Source organism: Phyllostomus hastatus, unplaced genomic scaffold (assembly GCF_019186645.2).
Source record: "Phyllostomus hastatus isolate PE091 unplaced genomic scaffold, TTU_PhHast_1.1 phas_contig_80, whole genome shotgun sequence".
Lineage (NCBI taxonomy): Eukaryota > Metazoa > Chordata > Mammalia > Chiroptera > Phyllostomidae > Phyllostomus > Phyllostomus hastatus.
Window position 1 is genome coordinate 46,615,439 of NW_025333960.1, and position 25,145 is coordinate 46,640,583.

The 25,145-nt window shown below is 51.4% G+C and overlaps 1 protein-coding gene across 3 annotated transcripts in view; it reads right to left on the bottom strand.

The window, feature by feature from the left end:
* ALPK2 (alpha kinase 2) overlaps positions 1–25,145 on the bottom strand; it is a 100,795-nt gene that overhangs the window by 64,279 nt on the left and 11,371 nt on the right. For all 3 annotated transcript variants that reach the window (XR_006787000.1, XM_045849992.1, XM_045849991.1), the window contains exons 2-3: positions 21,030–21,157; positions 17,547–17,664 (exon numbers count right to left, since the gene is read on the bottom strand). Coding sequence is in view for 2 of the 3 variants with exons in the window: in XM_045849992.1 (XP_045705948.1) it covers positions 17,547–17,664; positions 21,030–21,138 (227 nt within the window). In the remaining variant the exon portion in view is untranslated. The remainder of the gene's footprint in view (positions 1–17,546; positions 17,665–21,029; positions 21,158–25,145) is intronic.

Here is a 25,145-nt window from a genome sequence, read left to right on the forward strand (position 1 = left end):
ACATTTTCCAAATTTCCAGGTAGGTGGATAATGAGAATATCAGTTTATCATAACGATGTAAGTCAGCTCTGTGTTAAGTTGTACAGTAGAAGCAGAAGGGCAAGGACATCAAACAAAATAGCAGAGTGAGGACCTCTGGAAATTTTCTCCTCTGTAAAAGCAACAAGAACGTCGGCAAAAGTTGTCTGAATCAGCTTTTTCAAAACTCTGAAAATTAACCACAGGCAATGCGAGGAGCATTTCTTCAAGAGGGGGCCAAACAAAGTTGGAGTGATCCCAAAGCCCCAGTCCCAGGGAACTGTCATTATCTGGCCTGTCTGGAGGTTCCCACTCACAAGATCATCTTCCTGTGATCTGACTCAGAGCCCACCCGGTGTGAACATTTTCCCTGCAGGTATTTGTTAGAAAACAATCCAGAGGCAATTGCTTAACATCGCGGCTGCCAGAGGCAGTGGGTAACGAACCCAAACAATAGGCTAACTGAAAAGATTAAAAGAGAAATCTAGGCAGTGAGATGTCCGAGGGGGCACTGAAAAGCTCCGGCCTATTCCAGAAATATAGGAGACCATCCACAGATGTAAGGCTGTGAGCACGTCCAGGGCTGTGCACATGTGCAGGAAGGACCTGAGATACAGTAAGTAGGTTCTCACCTCCAACCGAGCTTAAGGCTCTGTGCTAGCAGGAAGCGAAGGCTAAGGCAGAGCTGCCAACTGCATGGCTGTGTTGAAGGCATGCACGCTCACCACGTGCCCAGACGCCCTCAGTAAAAACTAGGAGAATTACCAGTTCTGGGCATCTCAGGAAACCTCTGTCCAATCACTGGCTGACCACTAAGCCAACAGGGCAGAGACTTTAGTGGCCACAAACAACAAAGAATACTGATTTTAAAGAATTAGTTCAGAAAAGTCATTAAACTTACAAACACCACCAAACCCTGGAAAGTGGAGAGAATCTGATTTCCAGAGTTGCTACCTTATATTGTTTACAATGTCCAGTGTTCACAAGAAAATGATGAGACATGCAAAGAAATCCCTGTGTGGTCTGTACACACAGGGAAAAGAAAGTGGCCAATGGAAACTGTCCCCAAACTTGCTAGATAAAGAGTTTAAATTAGCTATTTTAAGCATGTTCAAGGAACTGAAAGAAAACAGAGCTAAAGAATTCAAGTATGAGAATAATGTCTCAATAAAGACATAGAAACTATAAATAAGAACCAAATAGAAATTTTAAAGTTGGAAAGTATAACTGAAGTGAAAACTGAACTAGAGTGCTGAACAGCAGACAATAAAGAAACAGTGAACTTGGAGCTGACCAACTGAGATTATCCAGTCTTAGGAGCAGGGGGAAAACAGGATGGAGAAAAGCCAACAGAAAAGTCTCAGAGACCCGTGAGACACCGTCCAGCTTGCAACAGATGCATAATGAGAGTCCCAGAAATACAGGGAAAAGGACTGCAATGGCAGCTTGAAAACTTAGATTTTTAAAAATTGAGAAATAATTTCCATGTAACATTCTAGTAGTTTCAGGTGCACAAAGTAATAATTTGATATTTATATAGGTTGTGAAATGATTGCCACGATAAATGTAGTTAACAGCCATTGCCACACATGGTTACACGTCTTTGTCTCGTGATGAGAACTTTGAAGGTCTACTCTTGGAGCATCTTTCAGAGATACAACAGAGTCTGTAGTCACCACGCTGTACCTTACATCCCCGAGACTGATTTACTGTATAACTAGAAGTTTGTACCTCCTGAAAAGCTTGGATTTTTATCATTGGCAACACAGACACTTTTAGTTTTCATTAAACTGGCAGCTCCACATTGTTCATTTTTGGGGAAAAAAAAAAGTAGCTAGTTTAGCTCGCAGCATTAACAAACATACAGGTGCTTTTCCACAGGATGACCATCACCTCAAGGAAAGCCAGCACCCCTCCCATTTCATTACACAGTAATTACAAGGGCTTTTACTGACTTGTCAAGGTTTGATAAAATTAGCGATTTTTACTTGATGCATCAAGAACATCATTAAGGAAGGTTTTCTGGGGTTTGCTTCACTTTGAACTGTGACCGTTAAGGAATTCTACAACACCCAGCATCGCTTGGGACCACAAACTGCAGCATGCCGGGACTGATGCTAAGACGTCAGCAGTTTTGCCATCGGTGCACACGTGCAAGAGGCCAATAACGTTTCAGGACTTCCGAGACAACGGTGCTGACCTTGTGGACCCGCCAAAAGGGTTTTGGGGACCCCTAGGTGTCCGTGGACCACACTTTGAGAACCACCATTGAAGCCCCTCCCCAGGGAAGCTGCAACGTGCTCTCCGTGCTCCCTCGCATTGGCATAACGCCTGGCAGAGAAGGGATGGTGGACTCTGGGGGTGGCACGAGCAGGGACGGCTGACGGCTGTGCTCCGCACGGTCACTGACGTGCTCCCTCGGGCAGGTGACTTAATCTCCTTGGCCCTCAGTGTCCTGACTCAGAAAGAAGAAGAAGAAGATGCTGGGTACGTGAGCCGACCTGGCTTAACTGGCGGGCAGGAGGAGGCTGGCCCACCCGTGCTGGGAGTGAGGAGGGCAGGGGTCATCCTAGAGGTTCCTCGGAGTCACGCCAGTGTAGGGTGGTTTGTGCCATGGGAACAGGGGTTATCAGTGTGGGTGAGAGTGAAGGGCACGGGGCAAACAGCCACGGGACTAGTGACCTTTATAGTTCTCACTATAGAATGAGCATGAAGACAAGGGGTTGCAGAACAGAACGCAAGTGCAAAAAGAAGACAAGGAATCACTTTTTTCTCTAGCAACCAGAGCAAGAGACCTCTGGAAATGGATATACTTTTTTAAAACAAGATTTTATTTATTTATTTTTAGAGAGAGGGGAAGGGAAGGAGAAAGAGAGAGAGAAACATCAGTGTGTGATTGTGTCACGCAGGCCTCTACTGGTGACCTGGCCCACAACCCAGGCATGTGCCCTGACTGGGAATCGAACCAGCGACCCTTTGGTTCACAGGCCTTCGCTCAGTCCACTGAGCTACACCAGCCAGGGCTGGATACACTTTTAAATCTCTACATGTTGATCATCATCATAATATCCCAAGGGCGCTGTGTTTTCACATGCATTATTTCATATATCTATCTATTCACGATTCTACTGGCCCAAATCAAATAAAATCGGTTACTCCTGTGTGGGCCGAAAAGTGGATTCCCCAGCTCACGTTGCTCTTCTCCCTTTTGTCTCCTGTAGGTCCTTCCTCTGCTCCCCAGAAAACTCTCCCAACCATATTAAAATTGCAGAGACTCAAACTAGGCGATGTGACCAGGCTCCCTGAAGACGGTTCACAGGAGAGGAAGCTGAAGCTCTTGGCTGGAGGTAAGATTTGGAATCTTCTCTGGGTTTCGGTTATTATTCCATTTTAGTATGTATTCCACTTTCCAGTGGAAGAAAGCAAGATCTGGGAGGGGATGCCTGCTGTCTTTGACAGTGGAGCCAGGAATGCAAGGGGGAAGAGGCCCCTCCCCCCCACTCCCTCCCTACCCCACCCCCATGCGACCGTGAATTCTCTGAGCCTGGCCTTCTCATGCACCAGGGAGGGGGGCGAGGGCTCAGCTCAATAAATACCGACGTGATGACATCCGTGTCCTTACCGCAGCCAAAGCACCAGGTGAAGGTCAATAGTCTCTTATACCAAAGGTATTTATTGCTTGCCTAACTGCTGCTATCAACTTTATTAACTGAATTATTCAGAATAACTAAAGGAGTAGGAAAGGCTTAGGTTTTTCATGCCCCAAAGCTTTGTTGGTTACCAAAATGGGAGCATTCTAATGCTAGAAACACCCAGAATTTCTGGATCACGTTTTCTACAAGCAGCTAGATGCATTTCCAAATGGATGAGAAGATTCCTCATACACCTACCAATTGATTCAGGTGTTTAGCCAATAAAACAGATGCAGTGACCCCCACATCTAAAGAGCTGAGAGGGTCCTTGCGCTATGCCACACTGGGGCCTGCCTCTCACCCTCGCTGTACCCTTCCCCTGCTCCCTGCTCTGCTCTATACCGGGGTGGGGGTGGGGGGGCTGACCCCTCCACCTGTCTCCTGGCTGCCAGGACCCCTGGCTTCCTCCTGCAGGTGACCAGACAGACGTAGGAGATGGGAGGGCGGGAGGAGGGGAGAAGCCAGCCTCACATGGCATTTCCAGTAGGCTCCCCCCTCTTCAGTAGCTCGAGGTACCGACTGGTGACCCAGAACCAGGAGCGCTGCTGCACCCCTTCCTCCCTGCAGCCTGGGATGTGATGTCTTCCTACGGATGCCAATCTCAGGGGGACCTCCCTGGGGAGTGGTGAGCTGAAAGAAGGGGCAATTGCATTATTTACTGTTGACACAGGGCACTTTAGAGAGTGAGAAGAGACGCAATTAGTTCTTACATCAAGGTAGAAACTGTGGCCATGCCAAAGAAACTGAGGCTGACTCAGGCAAATCAGGAGGCATGGTCAGTCACTCCCTAGGAGGTGGGTAGGGCCCAGATCATGGGAGACTTTTCTTCCCAGAGTGGGGGTTAAAGCTCACACTCCAGTTCACTGGGAAGCAAGTCAGTGCAGCCATAGCAGTGTGTGTGTGGGGGGGCCCTCTGGGAGACGCTCGCCATACTTGTGCACTGTACTGGGTAGCTAACGAGGCCTGTGGCCTCTGCTTGAGCAGAAACACCCCATGTGGGCCCCCCAACTGTGTAAGCCCAGCACACTGTAGGGGGTGTGCCTAGGGACATGGGAAATTCCCCCCAGGGGAGCTGCCGATTCTGCCATGGAATCCCAAAAGGCACAGTTGAGGCAGGGAGTGGTTCAGGCAGGGAGTGGTTCAGGCAGGGAGGGGGCGGGTCCAAGAGGCCTGGATCTTCAGGGACTGGAGCCAGCAGCTTGGAACTTGACCCAGCAGGGAAGGATTAAACTCTGGCCGGGTAGGGAGTGAGGGAGGGTGCCCTGGGCTGATGTACCAGAGCTGGAACCAGCAGGTCATGTGTAAGGGACAGCAAAGAAACGAGCTGGCGTGGGCAGTCACAGAAGGCGGAGCTGGTAGGGGAGGGCCCAGAGGACAGGGGCTCTGGGCTTGGAGGCACCGAGTTCTGCTCAGGAGCGTGGCAAGTGAGCCCACTGCAAGGCACAGTCGACTCTCTTCTTGACCTGACCCCAGTGCGATTCCGATCAGCTTGGAGGGGCAGACTGCAAGGCCAGCATGGCCTAGCGGTTAAGGGACATAGTTCACATGCTCCCCGTCTAATGTGTGACACTGGACAAACTGCCAAATGGCTCGGGATAGAACTGTACCTACACCAGAGGTGACGTGAGAATTCGGGGAATTAATTCCCCTGACGTGCTCACAGCAGGGCCTGGCACTCGGTAAGCACGAAATCAGTAGTTCTCAGCCCTGGCTGCCTGTGAAACTCACGTACAAGCTCTTTAAAATGACCAGTGCCGGAGGGTGTTCAGGGCAGCGACTGCCCTGTATGAGACTCTCCTGGTGGCTACGCAGCGGGATACATTGGCCCGGACGCACCGAAGGGGCAACACCAGCAGCGGACCCTGGTGCCAACCGAGGGCTTTGGGTGATCGCGGTGTCAGCGGAGGCTCACCGATTGTGACACATGTCCCATTCTGGTGGGCAACACCGATAGTGGGGGAGCCTTGGGGGAGGGGGTGAGGGAACCAGGGGGTTGTATGTACGCAAACCCTGTCCTTTCTGCTCAGTTTTGTTGAGAGCCTAAAACTGCTCTTAAAAATGGAGTCTATTTTAAAAAGGGAAAAATACCAGTGCCCGGGCCCCACCAAAAAAAGCAATCGCGCAGCACGGCGGGGTGGAGGGCTTCACCATGTGTGGTGTTTAAGCTTCCAGGGGAGTAACTCCGGAGGGCAGGCAGAGCTCCGAAGCATCGAGCTAAGGGGCCGTCAGCTCTTGCATGCACGTGGTGGAGGAGCTGGGGACCCCAGGCAATGAGGACAGAGGAGAGACCTGCGCCTGGGCAACTGTGGAAGGTGGTTTCCTGGCTCTATATCAGTACAAAAGCGCTCAGCTTTTGACAGGTTTTTGAGCCTCTGGGAGCAGTGCAGGCTGACCAGACATTGTTTAAACAAGAAATGAGCGAGTTGGCTTCAGAAAGGAACACGTTCTCTGGCATTACTTCTATCAGGCTTAGTTAACAGATGGTTGAACCACCAGCCACCACCAACCGCACCTCCCAGAGGGCCACCCAGCCAGCACAGTGTCCCAGACTGTCTCCAGGAGTCTCAAGGGACACTGCAACAATAGAAAAGCTCCTAGATTCAATGCTAGGTCCATCTGTGAAGGACAGGGCATCTTGAAAGCGGGACAGAAAACTGTGTGCCACTGGACACTGACCCAGAGGACCCAGAGCTCTTTTGTAAGAGCAAGTTTGAAGTCCAAAGGACTAATGGGCTGAATTGTCAAGCACTCGGCATGCCCCAAAACCAAACCTGATTTTCCTACCCAAACCTGCTTCTCCTTTCAAAAAATCCTTAGAGCAGGGCTTCTGCTGCATTCATGTGCTCATGAATCACCTGGGAACTCATTAAAGCTCAGAATCGGATTGGCCAGGTCAGGGCTGGGGACCAGGAGCCGGCATTCTAACAAGCTCCCCTGGGCTGCATGTTCTAAATCAACTTCAAGTGTCAAGGTCTTCGAGTCGCTTCCTGCTCTGGGACTCCAGAGGTCCATGAAGAGAGAGAGTCTCTTTGTTAAAGTCTCAGAAAAAAATATACCAGCTGTCACTTGACTTACTGCTCAATTTGAGCTGAGTTCCCAGTTCACTCTGCATGCGACTCTGCAGGGGTTCGAGTTGGTTTTGCTTTTTTTAAAAACACTAATTGCTGGACTCAGTCAGGGGGAATGCACAGAACCAGCCCCAAGGGCTCCTCTGTTCAAAGCCACCTGGCAGACGGGTCAAGGTCAAGGAAGAACCCTGGCACAATGTAATTGATTCCCTGGGCCTGCTGCTGTGCCGCCAGAGCCTCACGCCGACTGCATCCCTCTTTGTCATCCTCACCAGCCGTCTCATCCTGCCTCGGCCTTGCTCCCATCTCCTGGGGCCCGCTGGGGGACAGGCGTGGTGGCTAGCAGTGTGGCGGGGAAGCAGGGAGGCAGCTGGGTGACTGGGGAAAGCAACCCCATGCCAGGCTCAGGGGGGAGGGATAGACTGGTCAGGGCTGGCCAGGAGGACAAGTCTCCACCCTGCTGGAGCAGCAGGGTGGGCGATGGGAATGGCAAAGATAGAAGGGGCGGGGGGGCTATAGTGACGGGAAACTCAGGCTCCCTGGAACTCCATGGGTGACAGTGTGGCCTTCCCCTGCAGGTCCTGTGGGAAGCTGGGTGACACCTTTCCCGACTGTGCAGTCCCCTCAAACAGTGTGGCCTGTGCTGTGTCCCTAGGCCGACCACTGCCATTCACATCGTTTCCCTGGGTTCAGGCGGCTGCCCATGGAATGACCCTGCAGGGGAGGCAGAAGTTCTCTTTGCCCTGAGGATCCCTGGCTGGGTCTGGAAATTAAATCAACAAGGACAGGTTAACGGGAGAAACACACACACGTTTTATTGAATTTGTACATGTACAGGGAGCTTTCACCAGGGAACAAAGACCCGAAGAAGTGAGCAGAGCCGGCAGCTTTTAAACCTTTCAGACAAAGAAACGGTGGACATGTGCAGAGTGGACCAGACAGCAGGGTCTGGGCTAGAGGTGGTACATGGTGAAGAAGTAACTAGGAACAGCGGGGCTGGCTTAACAAGGTTTGTGTGTACAGGTTTACTGGCTCCGTCTCTGGTGATAAGAATGTCTTCGCTCCCTGGGAACAGGTTCTGACCTGTTTCAGGGAAGAAAGCGGAGACAGGCAGAGAGATGATCTTGCATCTGCCTTTTTTTTTTTTTAAATCATCACCTGAGGGTGTGTTTAAGGATTTTAGAGAAAGAGGAAGTGGGGGAAGTGAGAGAGGGAGAAATACTGATGTGTCAGAGAAACATTGATCGGTTGCCTCTTGTACGCCCCCAACCCAGTATTGAACCCATAACTCAGGCGTGTTCCTTGACCAGGAATCGAACTGATGACCTTTCGATGTGCAGGATGATGTCCAACACGTTAAGCCCCGTGGCCAGGGCGCTTCTGCCATTTTTGAAGAATTCCTTCAACCAAAGATATATAATATGCTAGGAGCCGTATTTGGGGGTGGTGTGTCCCGAACCCCAACAGCCCTTTCCCCTCCCCTCAGAGCAAGACTCGGTGAAGAATAGAACGAAAGCACCCAGTGTGTTGTGTGACTAATTCACCCCACAAATCTGTAGCAAACGCCCGCTAAGAGCCCGGCCCTGAGCCGGGCACTAGACGGACGGCAGGGCACAGATCGGACGAGTCTCCGCTTCGATGGGACTCACATTCCGGCTGGGGGCGACGCACAGTGAACAAAACGGCAAATGTAGACACATCACGTCTGGAAACAACCCAAGTGTCTGTCACAGGTGCACGGAGTAACAGAATCTGGTGGGTCCATGCAACGAAACAGTGGAACACTGCCCAACAGTGCTGTGCGCACCTAACAACACGGGTGGTTCTCAACAACGTTACGTGGAGCAAAAGGAGCCAGACACACAACAGCGTGAGCTCCGTGATTTCACGTATATAAATTCTAGGAAAGACTTGGAAAGACTAGACGCTCACCCCCAGTGACCGGAAGCAGAACGGCTGTCGTGTGAGGAGGGGTGGCAGACAACGGCAGGAAAGCAGGTTGGCCAAGGGGCACTGAAAAAAATCCTTTGAGGGTGATAGTCACGTTCCCTGTCTTAGCGGCGGTGGTTTCTTAGGTGTGTGCATGTGCCAAAGCCTAACCGCACGGAACACTTCAAGTACATGCAGTTTGGTGCATGTCAATTATACCTGCATAAATCTGTTCAGTGTGTGTGTACACACACACACACACACACACACACACACGGGGCCGTGTGCTATGTGAAAAATACAGCCAGTTAAGAAGGGAAGGACATGCTGGGGTCAGGTGGTGCTACTTTAAATAGCTGATCAGAGAAGAGCTCAGCAATTGGGTGATTTTGAGCAGAAACGGGAAGGAAAAAAGAGAACTAGTTGTGGACTATCTGGGAAAGAACATTCCCCAGGTAGCAGAAGGAAGAGCATGGGCAAAGGCCCTGTGGCAGCATGCTGCGAGGCCTGATTAACCCCTTTGAGCTCTGTAATGGCTCAGAAGTCAGTCAGTGGTTCAAGATCTGTTCTAAATAATTGCCCCCAATAATTTCCTCACATACAGTCTTGCACCTGTCCTACCCATCCAGGTAGAGTCCATGCCTTTGGCCTGAGCCTGGCTTCTCAGCACCTACAGAAGCAGCAGCCACACTACACCAGCCCTGGAATCTGAATTTGGGCATCTGTTGGGCCCCATCCTCTCTGAAATGGGCCGGCAGCCTGATTCCACTTTCAAACTCTCATGACCGAGAGAGACCATGTCTAACCAAACACAGGAGACCTCAGTGTAAACAGAGTTAACATGTACTTAGCATCTGCTGAGTGCCAGGCACGGTTCAAAAAAACCTTACATGGATCGTTCCAATCCTCACCCAACCCTGACCGGCAGATACTATTATCATCCCCAATCCACAGATATAGGACTGAGGCGGACAGAGTATAAACAACATGCCCAGTTAAGAGGCAGGACCAAGACTTGAACCTATGCAGTATGAGTCTAAAGCCAGCCCCCTTAAGCATCCACACAGAATCCCACAGATTGCTTCAAAAGCTCTTGATTCTTAACCCGTAGGCCCCTCTGGGCGCCTTCCATATTTGGGGCAATCCTAGGGACTGAACTGTGTTCACCTAACATTCATATGTTGAAGCCATACCCCTCAATGTGATGGTGTTTGGAGACGGGGACTTTGGGAGGAATTAGGTTTAGGTGAGGTCGTGTGGGTGGGGTCCTCAAAATGGGATTCATGGCCTTTTTTTTTTAAGATTTTATTTATTTTCAGAGAGGGAAGGGAGGGAGACAGAGAGAAACATCAATGTGTGGTTGCTGGGGGTCATGGACTGCAACCCAGGCATGTACCCTGACTGGGAATCGAACCTGTGACACTTTGGTTCGCAGCCTGTGCTCAATCCACTGAGCTACGCCAGCCAGGGGTGGATTCATGGCCTTTTGTAAGAATAGATACCAGAGCTTGCTGTCTCTCTCTCTCTCTCTCACCCTCCCTCCCTCCCCCCCCCCCCATGTGAGGGTACAGCAGGAAAACAGTTATCTACAAGCCTGAGAGAGGGTCCTCACCAGAACCCCACCATGCTGTTACCATGATCTCAGACTTCCACCCTCGAGAACCATGAGAAAGCAATTTCTGTTGTGTAAGCCCCCAAGTATGCAATGCTTTTGACCTGACTGATACAGGCAGGATCAGGGGCACAGGTTGAGCCCATCCCTGGGTTCCTCTGGGGCTCAGGGGTGGTCCTCAGAAGGTCCCGGGAGGGTCCAGAGCATTAGCCCTCCTCACCCACGTACAGAGTTAATGTTCAGGAGCTGAAGGCTTGAAGGTGCTGGGACTGGCCCAACCTCCTAGCTTCCAGAAAAGGGGATGCTGCCTGCATCTTGGAGTGTGAGGGCAGCCGGAAGGGACAGAGTCCGGAGGCAGGCAGGGAGGAGGCGTGGGGTCCCGGGTAACGGGCATTCACGGAGAACTCTGGGACAGAGCCGTGGGAAGACGGAGCGGGGAGGCAGGGGCAGGAGAGGCTCCGGCGATGGCGCAAAGGTGGAGGGAAGTTTCATGGGAGGTCCTCAGCCAAGGGCATGACAGACTGAAGATGGGGCCGGCTGGTCAGGACAGAGACCCATGTTCCTAAACCAAACCTTGTTCTCGGCCCTGCGCCCCCTGCTCCCTCCCCTCAGGACTGGAGCAAAGCCCTTCCCGGGACTCCCAAGGCCCGGTGTGGTTCCAGCCCTGCCCCTAACTAACCATCCACCTTTGTCAAGTGGCTTCTCTATGATGTTCGCCTTTGAAGATGGAGCCTGTCAACGGTCACCGTGCCGGCACTGGGATTCCTACGTTAGCGAGGCTCCCCACCTTGTCAGTCCTCAGAAATGCCAGACCCTGATGCAGTGATTACCAGGACGGACCCCCAGGTCACCCCCAAACTGGCCTGCCCTGAGTTCCCAGGAGGTGTCAGTGGAGCGGCATTTTCAGCGACACTCAGCGTCTCTCATTTCCAACGATCGGTTCGCCTTTCTTTGGGTATCCCAAGGCTTTGGGAGGGGCTCTCGGATCATCCTGTCCCCTGCCCCAGACTAACATTGATGTGCCCTGAGAATGAGCAGCAGGTGGGAGCCACCACCCAAGTCCCGCCCTCAGGAAAAGAGGAGTGGTCACACCGGAAACGCTGAGCATCCCAGGGCATCTCCCAGAATCACTCTCGCCTCTGGGACACGTATTGCCAAATCAGAGCCAGAATGTGATGACGGGGGTGAGGGGGCAGGGGGGGTGTGGATTCCGGCACGGACCTCTCACCCCGGGAACTAAATGCCAGTCTCCCGTCAGACCCTCAAGACTCATTCAAGAAACGCTCCAGACTGGCCTAAGGAGTGGCCAGGATGCCACCTGCTGAGTCCATTCAGGAAAAGTGACGCGGCCTGCGCTCTTTGCTGGGAACACGGAGGCCTTCTGGGTGCCGGAAAGTCCTCTCAGTCATCCTTAAGACTTATTACACCTACTTAAGCTCCCAGGAACACCGAGTTCACAAAATGCTTTCCAACCTTGGGTGAAATGCCTTTTCCGTCTTAGCCAAGATGGCATAGCGAGGTTAAGTCATCTTTATTTCCACCCAATGATTCCTTGATCAAACACGTTAGTTAATTTTTATCTTCCAAAAGGGAACTAGGGAAGAGGGACACTGTTGCCAAACGAAGCTACCTTGCCTACCTCCAAATCGTCCGATTTCTGATCAGCTCAGTGTGGGGAAGAGGTCTGAAGTGCCAAAAATACTACTGATGGCGTGTCCTGAGCTCTCTGCATGTGGGACTTCATCCCCACACCACCCCTGCCAAGCAAGCACTGCCAACATCCCCATTCTGCAGGTGAGGAGACCGCGCTACAGAGAGGTTAGGTGACTTGCCCGAGATCATACAGGGCGTAAGAGGTACGTCTGGGACTTACATTCAGACAACTTGGCTTCGCAGCCTTGCTCTCGGTGGCGGAAATAATCTTCTGTCCTTTGTAAGTGAACTTGATGGTGACAGTTCTACCTTTAGCACGAGGTGTGCCTTAAGGTGTTGTCCTCCAGGACTGGGGGTATTTTGAACTGGTTCACCTACACCCATTCACCCAGGCTCATTTGCCGCCAACAACTCATGTTTTCAGATGCCTGCACGATTGATCGTGTATAGAAAGAGGCTAATGGCCCCTGCAGGGGCCCAAGTCTTTGGCTCAGACAATAAGTGCTTATGAACAACTCCCCGCCGACTAGAAACCAGAGCTGCTGGGGAACATAACAGCTCCCGGGGTCTGTCTGTGCACCCCGATGTCATAGGTTCCGCCTTGCAAAAACCACGCAAACAGGGCTTCAGATACAAACACGTGGGACTAAACATCTTCACCGCTTGCGTCTGGGTTCCAACTGTCCTGTTAAACATCCATTTCCTTCTCGTCTTTGAAAGTTCTCCACTGGTTCTGAGAATTGTCAACGCTATTCCTGTACAGCCATTCCGACTCCAAACACAGCTGGTGTGATAGGCCAGGGCAGAGGAATTCATTCTGGGAGATTCTGGGGACAAAACTCTTTCAGGGCGCGGGCTGTGAAATGCTATTAACTACTAACCAATAACAACTCACATTCGTCCCAGGTTAACATGCGCGCTTTCCCAGTCACTTTGCATGAGTAATCTCATTGACATCACAATTTTTTCTTTTACTCAGGAAGAAAGTGAATCACAGAGAAGTTAATTGACTTGCTTAAGGCCACACAGCTAATAAGGAGCAGAACACACAAAAAGGGAAAGTGGGGCTTTTGAGGAAGGACCTAGAGAATTTTATCATTTCCAAACACATGAGGGCTGGGGGGAATACAAAATCATAGAAACCCAGTCCCCGCCCCCAGGAGCTGACATTCTAACAGAGAGGACATAAACGATGCAGCAGTCACTAACTTGCTGCCACCAGTGTTTACTGAGCACATGCTATGCGCCGGTCACTCAAGGGACTGGGGAGATAGCAGTCTCATGGAGCGCCCAGTCTCCTGGGGAGACAGACAGAAACTAAATAAAAGAATATTGTAAATACCAATGACGTGCGATGAGTGCCGAATTGTTTTAGAGAAAGTGATTTGAGAAAGCTCCTCCGAGGCAGTAATAGCAGTGAGACGGTTAACACCTGCGGAAAAGCAACCATTTCCAGGAGTCTGGGATTGGTCCATGAAGCCCTGGGGTCTGTGCACCTGTGCTCCAGGCAGGCTGGAGAAGGGGGTGGGAGAGGGGCCTGTTCCAGCAAAGGGACTGGAGTGGGCCACAGGGCTGGGCCTGGTGCTGGTGAGAGTGGCCAGCAGCTCCAGCTGACCACCACAGGGGCCGAGAGCAGGGGGGAAGGGAGAAGAGTTTGGAAACGGACGAGCGCAGGAAACGCTGGAGGAGGAAAGTCTTCTACCACCTCACATCTCTCATGCCTGACCTTGACCCCTCCTCCTGCTGATGTCCAGTCCTGTCTCAAACTGTAGTCAGAGGGTTGTTCTCAGAAAGGCACACTTTCCCACCCGCGACCCTCTGCCACCCCCAAACACCTTCACAGGCTGGGCATCATTTTCGGGAGGAAGGTGCAGCTCCCTTAACTCTGGCACCTGGAGCCCCCCGGGGTCCAGCCCCACCCGCCCTCCATCTCCTCTCTCTCCCTCGGGCTGCTCGGCCTCCAGGAGCCCTCCCTGTACCCTGCCAGGGACCGACTGCACTGCAGGGGCAGGCGCTCCTCCTGGCCTGTGTCCCCACCAGACTCTGCAGGGCCTGCTGCTGGCTCAGCCACTCCCAGGGCCAGCTTATGAGAGAGCTGGGGAGCGGCCTCGCCCCTCCCTCTAACGCTGGTGCTCCTGCCCCATCCACCAGCCCTCCCCACCCCTCCCCTCCCTCCTGCCCCACTTGCAAATCTGTGCTCCTCTCAGCGCAGCAGAACCTTGTGGAGAGGAGCATCTCTCTCTAGTGGGTGTGGGTTCCTGGACTGATTTTTATCTGTTGCTTTGCTGCCTTTCTTTACATTGTGTTCACCAGAGACCGCAATTCCCCGTGTGTGTGCTCGTCCCACAGCCTGCTTTCGCTGAGGTAGAAAACATCTCTCTGCATTTTCTTCCCTTCCTCCCAACCCCCGCAACTCTTGAAAAAAAAAATCTTTTTCATGCTGCATTGTATAACATGCTGTTATGGCTGTTTCCCTTGCTTGCCATGTTTTCTTGGCATTCCACTCCTCTTGCCTGCCAAGCACACTTGACCTGTGGAAACGTAAGGGTCACGCCAGCACCAGCCAGTCTCCTCCAAGCTGTCTCGTTCGCCCCAAGCACGCACTGCGCACATTTTCACGAGATGGGAGTGGCGTGAGGAGGGAGCAGCAGAGGCCCAGAATAAGGCAGCAGGGCCCTTGGCCTCCAAGCCGAACTGCAGTTTAACTGTTAAACCGGAAAATGCCCTTGGGGAAGACCGACACAGCTTTCAAGTACCTAAGAACACAGATTTAGTGACCCAAAGACTGAATCCAGGTAGATAAAGGAAAATACTTTTCTCTGGGGACCCGTGAGCTACTCTGGTGGTTTATGGTGCATTCATAATGGCAAGAAAATGTGAGACTAACGTTATAACTAACCATTAAGTCCATTTCTGAAAGGCATTTGCACAAAACACCATTCACCCTCCTAACCAGCATCTAGCAGGCTGGGAAGAGTTCACCCACTTGGCAGATGAATGTGTAGATGTTAAGCATTGTTTCATCCCAGGCAACAGATTGGAATTACTGGGGCTTGGACTGAATTAGGCAGGGGTGGAGGCTCAGCATTAGTGGGTTTTACAAGCTCCCCAGGCGATGCTAATGAGCGGCTGCAGTTCGGAACTACTGATGTAAAAAGCCAGAACGTTCAAAGATCCTTAGCACCCAGTGTATGTACTAGTAAGCAGAAAATGCAACCGCAGTGCCCAGCCATTCTCCCTTGCACCAGGTCGGAATGCTTTTCCCAGGAGGTGGGCAGGCCAGGAGTTTGGAAGGAGTGTGTTCTGTCACTTTACGTTTCTAATGTTACACAAACCACTGCCCCACTGGACTTCAGAGCAGAGGATGAGGACACCCCGCCCCTTCCACAGCACAAGCTCCCTTCCTAAGTTTCTCGTCCAAGTGTCCGGTGTCGAGGTCGCTCCCGTTTTAACCTGCCCACCTGCCCCCCGGGGCTTCGCCTTCTCATTCCTCCTCCCATTAACCCCTGAAGACTCTGCAAAGAGTTGTTTTTCCTACTTTCCTGGCCCTGTATAAACAGCAAATAACATTAGTAGCACATCTTAATTCTTAAATGGCATTCTGTCAGTAAGAGCTTCTCTCCTGGCTAAAAAGTGAGTCAGTATTTTATCTTAGTGTGAGACTGAAACTAACCAGCCAAAACACCTGTATTGAGTGCTCAGCTGAACTGAAAGGTGAGGCTGAAGAACAAAGAGGTGCAGTGTATGGACCCTCAGGGATCTCACCATCTAGGCCTGCAGGGGTGACGAACTGCAGCCCCAGCCCCCCTCCCCCAAATCTGGCCCCCACCTGTTTCTGTAAATAAAGTTTTATTGGAACACAGCCATTTTGTAAAATATATGTATATTGTTTATATCTGCTTCTGCACGACAATGGCATAGCTGAGTAGTTATGAGAGTGACCATCTGGCCTCCTCAGCCTAAAAATCTTACTGTCTAGCTTTTTATAGAAAAGGTCAGCCAATGCTGCTCCAAGCAAACAACGACTCTGTGTGTGTGTGTGTGTGTGTATGTGCACGTGCGCATGCTCGAGTGCTCACCATCCTTTGAACAGACATATTTGTGGGGCGGGCACTGTATTAGACCCCAGGGAATGCGTTAGTGTAACAGAGGGGATTCCTGTCTCTAGGAGGCCCGCAGTCTACTGAACTGTCCATCACTCCTGACAATAAACCTATGCCCAAAAGGGGGCCTGTGGGAAGGGGAGGAAAATGGCTGAGGCCGGACAGATCCGGGGGCAACTACTGTGAAATTGCCTGTGAACCACAGAGGTGGATTCTAAGCGGAAGTGGGTGAAGAGGGGAGAGCGGCAGGCCTTGGCAAAATCAGAAAGAAGAAGCAGGACCACCCGAGTCGTGGATGAGGGGAGAGCGAAAGGCAGGCGGCCTGCCTCCCGGAATGTGAACTGGGGGGGCGGGGGCGAGAGCACAGTGTGTTCACCGCTTGTCTTCCTGCTGGACCTGAGGCTGCACAAGGGTGTGGACGATGTTTATGTGGTTCGCCTCTATCCCTAGGATGAAGCAACACGCCTGCCATAGAGTAGCTGCTTGATGAACACTATTTAAAGAATTAAATGTCAGATGAGTACATGCATGTCTTGGATATAAGCCAGATGTATTATAAACCAGCTGAGCCAGGCATTCCAACCATCGTCTCTGATCTCACTTTGAAACAAGAGGGTGCATGGGGAGCAAGGAAACTAGTGTTTATTGAACTACTGCTACACCACAAGTCTTTTACGAGCATGAAACCATTTCATTTTCTCAGCCTCCCTTTGATTGGATATACGGAGAAACTGAGATTTGAAGAGGTTACATAACTGGCTGACATCACACAGCCAGAAAACGGCAGTCAGAATCAGACCCAAGTCTTACTTTGTTACCCTCAGATCCAAGGCGATCGGCACACGCCCAAGCCTGCCAATCATTGTCACACCATGACCCTCAGAAGGGTCACCCACACCAGTTCGGTAGCAGTGGGGACCAGGGACACTGGCTGCCACCCTCTTTGGGCAGAGCAGTTCCCATTTTCTCTGCTTCACATGTGGGGCTTCCTGACCTCATCCAGCCAGTTCTTGGGGGAACAACAAGGAATGAGAAACCACTGTCCTGGACCAAAAATAGCGCCATCACCCATCTGTGGCTGTGGGATCGTGGTCAGTGACTTCTTCCTTCCGTCCTTACACGAGGAAGACTGGGTGACAACGCTGAAATCCTGCTATGCGTCTTGATTTTCCAGAGAGAAGATTCAATGAACATCTCCTTTAGTGAATGAAAACAGCCGGACCACCTTGAATGAAATTCTAGATCAAGTTGTAATTCCAGCAATGGCAGCAAGTAGGGGAGTCTGGCTAGTTCCCAGGCAGACCCTCATGGACTCGTTGCGGGAGGCCTAGGCTGATGCCTGCCCATAGCATCTAACACCAGGACTCAAAAAGCAAACAGCAGCCAGCCTTTTGACCTGACCTCTCGGTAACCAGCACACGTCAGGGTTCAGGGACCTTAGTAAACAGTCCACAGGGGCTCATCCACTTACCAGTAGAGATGTAGCAGGTGGATATACTGATTCTCGAAGAACTCGTAGCTGGAGACAGTGCCGCCTTCCTCGATGGTTTGGCCATTTTTATACCAAGTCACCTCTGGCTTGGGCTGACCTGATGGTACGGAAATAAGAATGTTCTTATTACACTAAGTATTTTTACCAAGGAAACTCATAAAGCTATAAACAAGAATGGGTAACGAGCACTAGGGACAAGCACGATGGGTAGGTCAGTAGGGGCCCGGAAAAGCTCCCTCTTATGAGCAAGTATGCACCATTCAATACGCACTACAGGGCACGCTCTCCCCGCCGTGGTGCTGGGCTGGGGTTGGGGGGGAGGGGGCTGGACACAGTGGAATATGCTTTCTCTACCCTCAAGGAACTATTAAGAAAGATTATCTAAACCTTGGAAATAAGGCCAAAATGTGGATAGTATCTTCCTTCAATGTCACATGGGGGCAAAGGTCCATCTAAGAATTATCTACAGGAATGTACTTCGTTTCATTCAGTACTAACAATTGATTAAAATTCCCAGAGTGAGTGAAGTTGCGTGTAAACGTGTAGATTTTACCAACTAGAGCTGCAAATAATCTCTATCCGGCAGAAAAGACAGCCCCGTAAGTTATGGTGTATTCCCCCGTGGGACATCGGTCAGTGTTTTACCTAACCCAGCAATCACAACCTGACGTGCCTTTTTCAAATGGTCTATAAATACCTAATTCCTCTAATGTTCTCTGACCAGCCCTTAACACTTTCTGGTTCCCTTTTTATTCCAAGGGTTGAAAAGAAATCTTCGTAAAGTTCATTTCATATTTGCACAGGAGTCACTTCAATCTTTCTGAAAATTATACTGTTGCAGTGCTTAGGGGCGAGTGTCAGTTGCGGTGCAAAAGAGAGAAGAACGTGGACCGGCAAGTGCCGTGTCTTCCCGGGGCTGGGGGCGGGGCGGGGGAGTCGGGCATGCCGTTTCCCAGGCTGGCAGGTGACAGGAAGTGACCCCCCCCTCCTCTCTCAGAAGGGCTTCATCTTCCCCAGGGGTCATTAACCGGAAGCAATGCTAATCGGCCAGTCTGGTGAAGTCCCCAGGAAGTCCATTCACACCTTGGGATTTTTTTCCCCTGGTGATGGGGCAGGAAAGTTTCCAGTGTGTCCCAAAGAGCTTTCTATCAAAACGTGCTCTATATACAGGAGAGGAAAGCCCAGCATTTGGAAAAATACACCTTTCTCAATCCATCCTAGGAACATTCCTGTGTTTTCTGTCTTATCTCTGGATTTTCAGCAAGCAAACCCAGAGACCGCTAAGGGAAGAACTCCATGTTCTTCTGAGGCCTGTACCGCAGAGGGACCTGAGGACACTCAGAGCCACCTCCTCTCCCTGTCCACGTCTCAACTAATCTGGGGTCTCCCAGCCAGACTTCCTCTGTGCCTACACCATGAACGTGCAGGGAGGGGGGCAACCGCGGGTGTCCCTCTCAGCCTCCTCCTCCACACAGGCCCCGAGTGATCAGTCCCAGGGACGTGGAGCAGACAGGCCAGCATGCAAGGACAAGTCCCTCTCCGGCAGCTGTGTGGCTGAGACGCTTTCAGACAAGTGACTAAGCCACCAAAAATGAGCTTCCCTGAAAAGCCATCGGGGAGGTTGCTGATCATAATTCATTTCTGCCTATTCTTGTCAGCCCCTTTTGAGCCGTTTTATTAGAGTCTTTCTTAGGGAGCCTTTCATTGCTGTGTGTGTGTGTGTGTGTGTGTGTGTGTGTGTGATTTTTTTTGAAGAAAGTAGGCATGAGCTGGGCCTGGGGAATTCTTTGTGATCCCTTGGATGCCAAGGTTGCAGACTGCTCAGGGCTCCATGCTTCTCCCGGCTTCTTCATGGCTGACGGGTTTTTCCCCTTGGTGGGGCACAGATCTGAATAATCAGCCAGAAATGTGCCTTGCACAGGGAAGTGGTATCTGGTACCTTGTGGGTGTTTTGTTTTGTTTTTTCCTCCCTGCATTTGCTGGAAACCCTCCCCTGAAAAATCCTACCCTTGTTTATAAAGCCTACCTGCTGCAGGGTACAGACTGAGAGCCACCTCCAACGTTTCACAAGTTTGTGGGGAGCGGTAACCACGTTTAGGGTACGCCCACACACTGGGGCTTCCTGGGGAGACAAAGGGGTCCTACTCTGAAGGCTGGGGAGCGGAGTTGTGTCTGTCCCTCTATCTGAATGGCTAGAGACCAGGGGTGTCAAACTCATTTTCACTTCGAGCCACATCAGCCTCGCGGTTGCCTTCAAAGGGCCGAGTGTAATTTCACCTGTTTAACAGTTAAGGAGTAGTTACATTTATACAGTCCTAAAATGATTTCAGCCCTTTGAAGGCAACATTGAGGCTGATGTGGTTCCCCAGGAAAATGAGTTTAACACCCCTGCTGCAGACAGAGCCCAGGAAAGGGAGGGGGCTCAGCTCTGGGCTCAGAGAGGCTGAGTGCCCACCCCACACTCCAGCAACCAGACCGAAGACCAGGTCTTATCTCGACTCCAGCTAAGGAAGCACCACCACGTCACAGGCTGGCTCTTCTCTCTGGGCTTAGAGAACAGGGTTGGGGAGAAGAACTTTCTATCTGCCTTCAGAAACCCCACTGGGGCCTCCACAGCTTCAAGAATGGAGCCATCGAACCAAAGTGTCGCAGGTTCAATTCCCAGCCAGGGTACATGCCTGGGTTGCAGGCCATGACCCCCAGCAACCGCACATTGATGGTTCTCTCTCTCTCTCTCTCTCTCTCTCTCTCTCTCTCTCTCTCTCTCTCTCTCTCTCTTCCCTCCTTTCCCTCTCTAAAAAATAAATAAATAAAATCTTTAAACAAAAATGGAGCCGTAACCCCAGAAAGAAAAGAAAGCAGTGCATAAGGTACAAGCTTCCACTTTCCTACCCAATTATCCTACTTCTGTTTGCTTTTTGTAAATAAAGCCTTTTCACCTCTGGGGGTACAAAGTGTGAGGCAGCTCTGGGTTATCCATTCTCCAGTCTGCCCCTGGCCCCTGCTTTCCCTCCACCCGGCACCTCTGCCTCGGTGGTAAGCCTTCACTGCTGACCAGCACGCCGGAAGAAGGCGAGCAGGGGCACAGAATTTAGCCGGGTTTGGGATATCAATAAAAGAACCATGAAAGACAAGTTCAATAAAATGTCCGCAGTGATGTTACTCATGCCATTCCTATGCGCCACGGGAAATTAAGGGTGGATTATCTAGAAAAACAACCAGTGTGGTATGTGCCTAACCAAGAACCACAACAACGTGAAGTGAGGTTTGCTAAAACGTGTTCAGGAAGTGACTCGAAGAAATCCTTGAGAAACCAAAAATCACAGATTTACTCGCTCAGCTGGCTACTGAGGATGAACTTCCCAGGTCATTTCCCCAGGTGATGTGTCAGTGATGCCCTCATGAGTCAAAACACCTGACGGGCCGGGAGACTTCAGAGGGTGATGCGTTCGCGGTGGTTACCAGATATTATGCAGCGAAGCACAGTGTCCGACTTCTCGGGAACTTTCTGGGAAAGCAACGTAGATAAGAAACAAAGTGGGCGCCTCGGGGGCCCTCCTGAGTCTGTCATCCTCTCATGCCACGTGAATCTGAAAAATAAAAACCCCCAGCGTTACCATCCACTCTGGGTCTTCTCTGGCCTTCCCAGGAGTCCGAGAGACGGAGAAGGAGTGCGGTGGTGCCCCCTGGGCTCAGACAAGGCGTGGGCTGGCACTCCCACCAGAGGGCAGGGGGGAGTCCTCAAGAGCTGGGCTCCGTCTCTCTTAAATGGACGGGAGTGCTCTTCAGCTGTGTGTAAGCCTCTGCTGGAGACGTTGCTCCCCATGCACTCCCCAGGGGCCTCCACTCTGCACCCGCGCCATCAATGCCTGCAGGAGGCGGGGACCTGGGAAGCGAAGAGCTCCCTCCGCGCCTGCGTGCGAACCCAGCCCTCTGTGAGCCGGCTCAGGAAGCCACCCGGGAAGCCATGCTTTCCTAGGTGTACGCTCCCTTGATTCTGCAAGCTCCTCTCTTTCTCTAGCCCTCCGCCTTGTTTTTGATAAACCCCTACTTTTGAATCTGTTTTTTTCTATCTGGAGGGGTGTCAGGAACCCCATTCACTAGGCACACCCGGACAGGCTTTCTCAAGCACACCCCTGCCTACGTGGGAGGCAGGCGCTTGGTTGTGGGGTCTGTCCTGTGCCTTGCAGCATGTGTAGCCAAATCCCTGGCGTCAACCCACTAGGTGCCAGTAGCGACCCGCCCCCCTCAAGTGGTGACAATCAGAAATGTCTGCAGACATTGCTAATGTCCCCGGGTGGGGGTGGAGGACAGCCCTGCTTGAGAACCCCCCGTCCTAGAGGATCATGGGACAGCCAGAGCCCGGAATGACGAGGAAGACAACCGCAGGAGCCACAGTTGGGGCCACCTCCTCTCATTTCTCTGTCTTCCTCTCCTCCAAGTCTTTCCGTGTTGGACTCAAAACGTGCATATGCCGATTTGCCTCCAAAAAGAGGAGTCGATTGAGTACAGAGGAACCTCCAGGTGGGAGGTGTTCTGAAGCTGGGGAAGCGCCGCTCTGGGAGTACTAGCCAGGCGCCCTGGGAGGGCGGTGACTGCCAGCACCTTCTACGAGCATGCATTCGCTGGCACAAGTCGACATGGGACATCTGGTTGGTCACCGGGATGTCGTTTCACTCCGTTTCCTTTAAACTCCCCAAGTGGCTTTAGTACCCTCCGCAGCTCACAGATGAGGAATGTGACGTGAGCCTTGCAGAGGTTCAACGCTTGTTCCCCCTCTCACAGCTCAAGTGGCTGCTGCCCTGAGCCACCCTCTGTGGCTATGCAGGCTGACACCTTGAGTGCGCAAGGTGCTGAGTATGCAAAGTGTCCCTGGAGCTGCACCGTGCACAGCTCGAGCGGCTGTGGGGCAGCCCTGAGAACCAGTTTTGTCTGAACCCAGAGAACACCTTCCACCCCCTCCTCTAGGCACAGTGCTGGCCCCACTCTGCCAAAGCTAGCCTTTGTGGAGCCCCAAGCTTGGGGGAACAAAGAACATTCCATTCTGTCCAGAGTCAGGTTCTCACACACCCCAGAGCTGGGGGAAAGGGAAGCCCACCCCCGGGTAGGATCCAATAGCATGAGCAGGAGGGGACAGGCACTCAGACGCTGCAAAGGGTGGCTCCAGGGAGACTTCGGGCGCTCCAATGGAAGCCCGAGCTGAGCTCTCCGGGAAACAGGCTGGATCTAAGCTGCCACAGCGGTAGTGGAGAAGGGGCAGCCCCTCTCCAGGGGAGTGTGACGGACCCTGAACCATACAGAACCAAACCTCTGGCTTCCCTCTCACTGTTCCAGGTTGTCCCAGACACCCCGAGAGACCGCTTGGCGGAGACAAGTTCCCGGACAACAGTTCAAGGTTTGCGCAGCCCCTGAAACTCCCGACGGCCGGGAAGTGAGCACTCAGGAGGGAATTGGGATGGGACGTAAGCAACGTGTGAGGGTGTGGCCTCTGCTCTGGACTGGCTACGTCATTTGTAGGGCCTGGTTGGAGAGGAAAGTGAGGGGTTTCTTGTGCAAATATGAGTAAGATATTTAAGATGGTAATAGCAGAGCATTAAACCGAGTCCTGGGACCCTCCCGGGTGCAGGGCCCTGCGTGAAGGCACAGACGGTAGGCGCAGGAGGCCCGTCCCACCTGGTAGACGCCTCCCGTGGAACATGGTGGCCACCAGCGCCTGCCAGTCCTGCACTCTGAGGCCACCCCTGTGGCTTCTGGTGTCCCCACCGCATTTCCTTAATCTCCAGATGTTCCGTTTTCAGTCCTTGAAAACAGACACGCATTCCCAAACTGCCCCAATGTGAAACCCCCAAGCCCTCTGAATATCAGGGTTAAAAAAAAATTAACTGCCCTGGCTGGAGTAGCTCAGTGGATTGAGCTCGGGCTGCAAACCAAAGCATTGCAGGTTCGATTCCCAGTCAGGGCACATGCCTGGGTTGCAGGCCACGACCCCCAGTGGGGGCCACATGAGAGGTAACCACACATTGATGTTTCTCTCTCTCTCTTTTTCCCTCTCTTCCCCTCTCTAAAAATAAATAAAATCCTTAAAAAAAATTAACTGAGGAAAATACACTTCCCTTTATCAGGAAGGGTGTGTGCAAGAACCAACCCTGGGCTTAGACCTGAGGTTTAACTAACACACGAAAAGGGTAGAAAAAGCTGCAAATTGAAGAAGTTGTATGTTAGCATCAAATAGGAAAAAACCCACTCGGGTGTGGGACAGAGCCCGTGGCCGGGGAGGAAGTTTGTTTGAAGAGCTGTGGGGACGTGTGGGGAAGATGGAGCCAGAGAGATTAGGAAGAGGATTTTAAGGACTTTTGCTCTGGGATTATAAATTGCATTTCCAGTTATTTTTTGTTATAGGCCATTTTAAATGCAGGTGTGCTGAGACTGGACCCCTGGGGGACCCCTGGTTCACATGTGTTGTCTTTACAAGAATCATAGGCCCCTCTCGGTGCAGACGGTAAATTAGTTGCACAGAAGAGAAAGAAAATTCACCTGCAAGGTGGTAAACCCTGCAGACACCTCCATCCCAGAGGAAGTGACAAGTACTTTTGGTGGTTGAGGCATGGGAGGGTTCTCTTTAGTATAAAAAGGCCAGACTTCACATGTATTTGTTTCTACTTAGATGTCATTGGAATGTCTAATGGAATCGTTGTTCTCAACTAGGTTGAAAGAAGTATCTAAAAAAAAAAAAAATCAAAGGGACAATTTTTATGCTAGCTGTCTTGCACCAGACTGAAAATGTTTGAAGAAAACACGGTGATTGTTGTTGAATTATTGTTATGAGTCAGTGACTGAGCCACACCAAGGGTGGGTCCGACACACACAGACAACCAGAAAAGTGAATGGGGACCTGCTGTCCCCTCGCTGCCGCACGTGTGCGGACAGAAGCCTTTCTGTCAACACCAACGTGCTCACTTGTCCTGGGCTGGAGGTTTGAGCCCGTGATGGGAGCCGAGCTGTGCATTGGATTGGACATAAGACGTTGGTATTTCTCCGGGTTATTGAACAAAGAACTATAGGGCTACATAGAAGCGTAAGAGAAAGAATGGAGCCTAACTCCAATTTTAAACTTTGTATGGTATTTCACAACTAGAAGTGTACATTGTATTCACGATCTCATCTACTGTCCTTGAGTCGGTATAAAATATGGGACAAGTGTTAGCAAACATATAAAAATTAAGCCTTGGAAAAAAAGGAAAAAACAAAAGAGACAGACAAAGAGAGAGTCTTAGATTTGGAGTCATCCCCTGAATAAAGATATTCTGTGCATTGATTGCCAGTTTGGTGAATTCCCCCAGAGATGAGGAATATGCCATTTCCGCACCTTGTGTCCCCAGGTAGCTCTTTGATTTGGACACAGCACAAAGGCAGCCTCCCCCATCCAAGAAAAGCGGCGGACCGGGAGTCAGGAGTGTTGGTCCTAACACTGCCACTTACCATTCTGAACGGCAACAGAGCATAGGAGGGTCAGAGCAGCAGAGCCAGATTCTCTGGGTTTGCGTTCTGGCTCCACCCCTTACTAGCTCGATAAACACA